This window comes from Aythya marila (genome assembly GCF_965140915.1).
Source record: "Aythya marila genome assembly, chromosome: 3".
NCBI classification, from domain to species: domain Eukaryota; kingdom Metazoa; phylum Chordata; class Aves; order Anseriformes; family Anatidae; genus Aythya; species Aythya marila.
In genome coordinates this window covers 71,488,854-71,492,274 of record NC_139044.1, presented here as the reverse complement: position 1 = coordinate 71,492,274, position 3,421 = coordinate 71,488,854, and the positions used below count along the sequence as shown (strand labels likewise).

The window sequence follows — 3,421 nt, the reverse complement described above, 5'->3', positions numbered from 1 at the left end:
TTTGGCTGACACCAAGTGGTATTCTCATGGGGCATTGGGGCACTGCTAGAAGCACAGCAAATATCAGTATCTGCTTCCAGCCCAGAGTTTGGTCACTATTTTCCTGATTTTGCAGAGGGAAAGGAGTTTAGGTATGCTCTTTGACACCTCACCACAGAGCTAGTGGTCATTCTTTGCTCTGTTTTATCTAGTGGTTCAGATGTATGAGATGAAAAATTCTGGGGCTGGGGTCTTGCCCTTTTGGATGGCCTAAAGAAGGGGAAAAAATTCTCACTAGCAACTTTAAAATTCTTAATCTGATCAGCAGTTTGACCTGTCATAAGATCTGTTTTATATCACATCTGTAACATCACCACAAGGGTGCCCTGATGAATTACTTGCCTGAAAGTATTTATCAATTACAATGTCACATTTGTGATTATTAGAACTGATAAAAATAATGGAGCTACCTGAGTCTGGAACATAGTTTTCCAATCAGATCGCACTTCAAATGAAATGTCTTTCTATTATCAGTGAAATTATACTGTTTTTTCATAATACCTATTTTCATGTAAGAACAGTATTACTGATTTACAGCTTCTCTGTGGCCCTGGCTGCTTCATCAGGCAAGTACCTGATGTGGTGCCCCCTCATTAGCTGGGAAACACATCAAAACAAACTCTTTATATAGCACTATGCACATAAGATTAATCTGTTTTAGCCCTTGAATACAAATTTGAATGAGTGACAAACTATACTATAACAATAGTAAAAATGGAATATAAATATAAATATATAAACAGCAAAGCAGCGACATCACTTTTGAAATCATATGTGCATGTTATTGCTCTAAACAAATCTGTTGCCTGTGAATTTGAACCTGAGTGAAGAAGTGTTTCCAAAATCTGAACAGCATTGACCTCTGATGGGCTCTTTGAAGCCGCTAGCTATGGGATTATCAGAAAACTGCATACTGCTCTGAGACAGGGAGACAGCAAAGATGCACTTAAATGATTTTTCTGCAGCACACAATCAAAAAAAAAAAAAAAAAAAAAAAAAAAAAAAAAAAAAAAAGGAGGGGGTGGAACAATTCATGTTATCCACAGAACTGTGGGTGATAAGAAAAGTCAATTTATTATGGCATTGTACAGGCTTTTAGGAAAGGAAATGTTGCCTTTATTTCTTTTACCCCCTCCCTGTAATGTTAGGTTATAAGAAGAAAAAAAGAGCACAGATTAGAGTTTGATTTTTCCCCACAGTTTAATAACTTTTTAAAATGGCATTATCATAATGCTCTAACTTACAACTTGGAGAAGAAAGCTACTGGAAACCTGGAGAATTATTGTAATTAGCAGCCTATTTGCCTGGGCTTTTTGTTTCTTTGTTCGCTGGAGAATAGAAAGGAGTTTGTTCTCTTCTTTGCTCTCTATTTGCCAGAGAAAAAGAAGAGAATAAACAAACAATCAAACAGAAAGGTTCCTTTCTTGGTGCAATATTTCATCTCCATAGTAAATGATGATCTCTTTAGGTGGAATTACCTGGTAAACTTTCAAAAGTAAACAAAAGGACTTTACTTAAACGGAAAATTTTCAAGCTCTCTCATTTCTAAAATCATATGAACACACAACATTTTTACATCTTAAATGCTTTTATTTGTGTACAAAATGTTATAATTTATCAACATTGTGCAGCAATGTATTGTTACACACATACATACATACACCCCCTCTCCCCCAACACACACACACATACTAATACGACACAAAACCCAACTTTCTTTCTCTCTGCCCTTCAGAAAGGCAACACTGTTTTGGCAGGTCAGCAGCTAGAAATAAGGTGCTATAATTAAGCAGTATCGGAATGTCTTCACCTTACAAATGTGATGTGAAAATTAATATACAACCACATTTTTTCACAGAACTGAAAATTCCATACCCTGAACACTCTCAAAAATACAAACTTGTATAAAGTGCTAATATTTAAGCATGTTTCCAATGACTTCACGACATAGTTTGAAGTTTTAACAGGCACTGTAATAATTCACTAAGTAGATTGTCACCTGGTGCAGTACTACAAAGAGAAAAGTCACTCAGACATCGCTAGGGGACCGGGAACGAAAGGACACTTTAGACTGAAAGCAGCCACAGAAGAGAACCCACATGGACCTCTGGATTTCTTGGTTTCTGTAGGCGTAAATGATAGGATTGATCATGGAGTTGTAGGTAGCAGGTAGAAGTGTGGCATAAGTGTACACAGAAGGGTAATCGGGATCCCCGACCACACAGTATATGGCAAAAGGTAGCCAGCTTGCTCCAAAAGTCCCGAGAATTATAGCAAGAGTAGACACTCCCTTTTTGGTAGCAACATAGTGCGATGCAGTCAGGAAATGTTGCTGAAGAGCTATCTGATGGGCATGTCTGCAAACTATTTTACAGATTTCAATGTAGAGATGTAGCATGATGATAAAAATGAGAAAGAAAGAGGCAGACAGCAGAGTCACATTGCTCTTGGTCAAGGGTCTGACAACGCTGCAGACAGAGCGGTCGTGGAGGCAGTTCCAGCCCAGGACCGGCAGCAGCCCCAGGCAGAGGGACACCCCCCAGGTGCCCACCAGCATGGTGTGGATGCACAGCACTGTCCTCTCTGAGTAGTAGGTAAGGGCGTTGTAGAGGGAGAGGTAGCGATCGACCGTGATGGCCAGCAAGCTACTCACAGAGGCAGCGAAGGAGGCGACGAGGAAGCCCACCGTGAGGAGGCTGACGGTCTCAGAGCGGATCACGTACTGGAAAACAAAGTTGAGGATGAGGCCGAGCCCGGCCAGCAGGTCAGCAGTGGCCAGGCTCCCGACGAGCACGAACATGGGGGTGCGCAGGGTGGGCGAGTAACAGATGATGGCCACCACGATGGCATTCTCGCAGGCGATGGCGGTGCCGGAGACGCACAGCATCACATCCCAGGGGTTGATAGCAGCGGGCGCAGGGGGCCGCGACGCCAGCTCCAGCGAGGCGTTACCTCCGCGGGCAGGCATCCAGGGGACTGCCGCCAGGCTGTCGTTCAGGGCCGGCTCTGGCTCCATCTCCTCGGGGGCCGCCTGTGCGGGGCAGGGGCAGCGAGCGGCAGCACGGCGGGGGGGGGGCTCGCATTCCGGGCGGGACACCCCCCTCAGTGCTGTGGTGCCCGCGGGGATGGACGGCGCTGCCCGGGGTGCTGGAACCGAGCGGCCCGTTGGGGTCAATGGGCGCTGTCCATGGTGCTGAAACCGACCGCCCCCGTTGGGTTCAATGGGCGCTGTCCACGGTGCCGAACGGGCGCTGTCCGTGGTGCTGAAACCCCTACCCCCGTTGTGGTCAATGGGCGCTGTCCATGGTGCTGAAACCGCCGGCCCCGTTGAGTTCAATGGGCGCTGCCCGCGGTGCTGCAGGGCGCTGCCCGAACTTTGCCG

At 45.5% G+C, this 3,421-nt stretch overlaps 1 protein-coding gene across 1 annotated transcript; it reads right to left on the bottom strand.

Moving 5' to 3' along the window:
• Positions 1–2,068: 2,068 nt before the first annotated feature.
• Positions 2,069–3,055, bottom strand: GPR6 (G protein-coupled receptor 6; the record flags this gene model as incomplete). The annotated part of the gene is made up of 1 exon (XM_082758085.1): positions 2,069–3,055. The coding sequence occupies one exon, from the start codon at positions 3,053–3,055 to the stop codon at positions 2,069–2,071; it is 987 nt and encodes a 328-aa protein (XP_082614211.1).
• Positions 3,056–3,421: the final 366 nt, after the last annotated feature.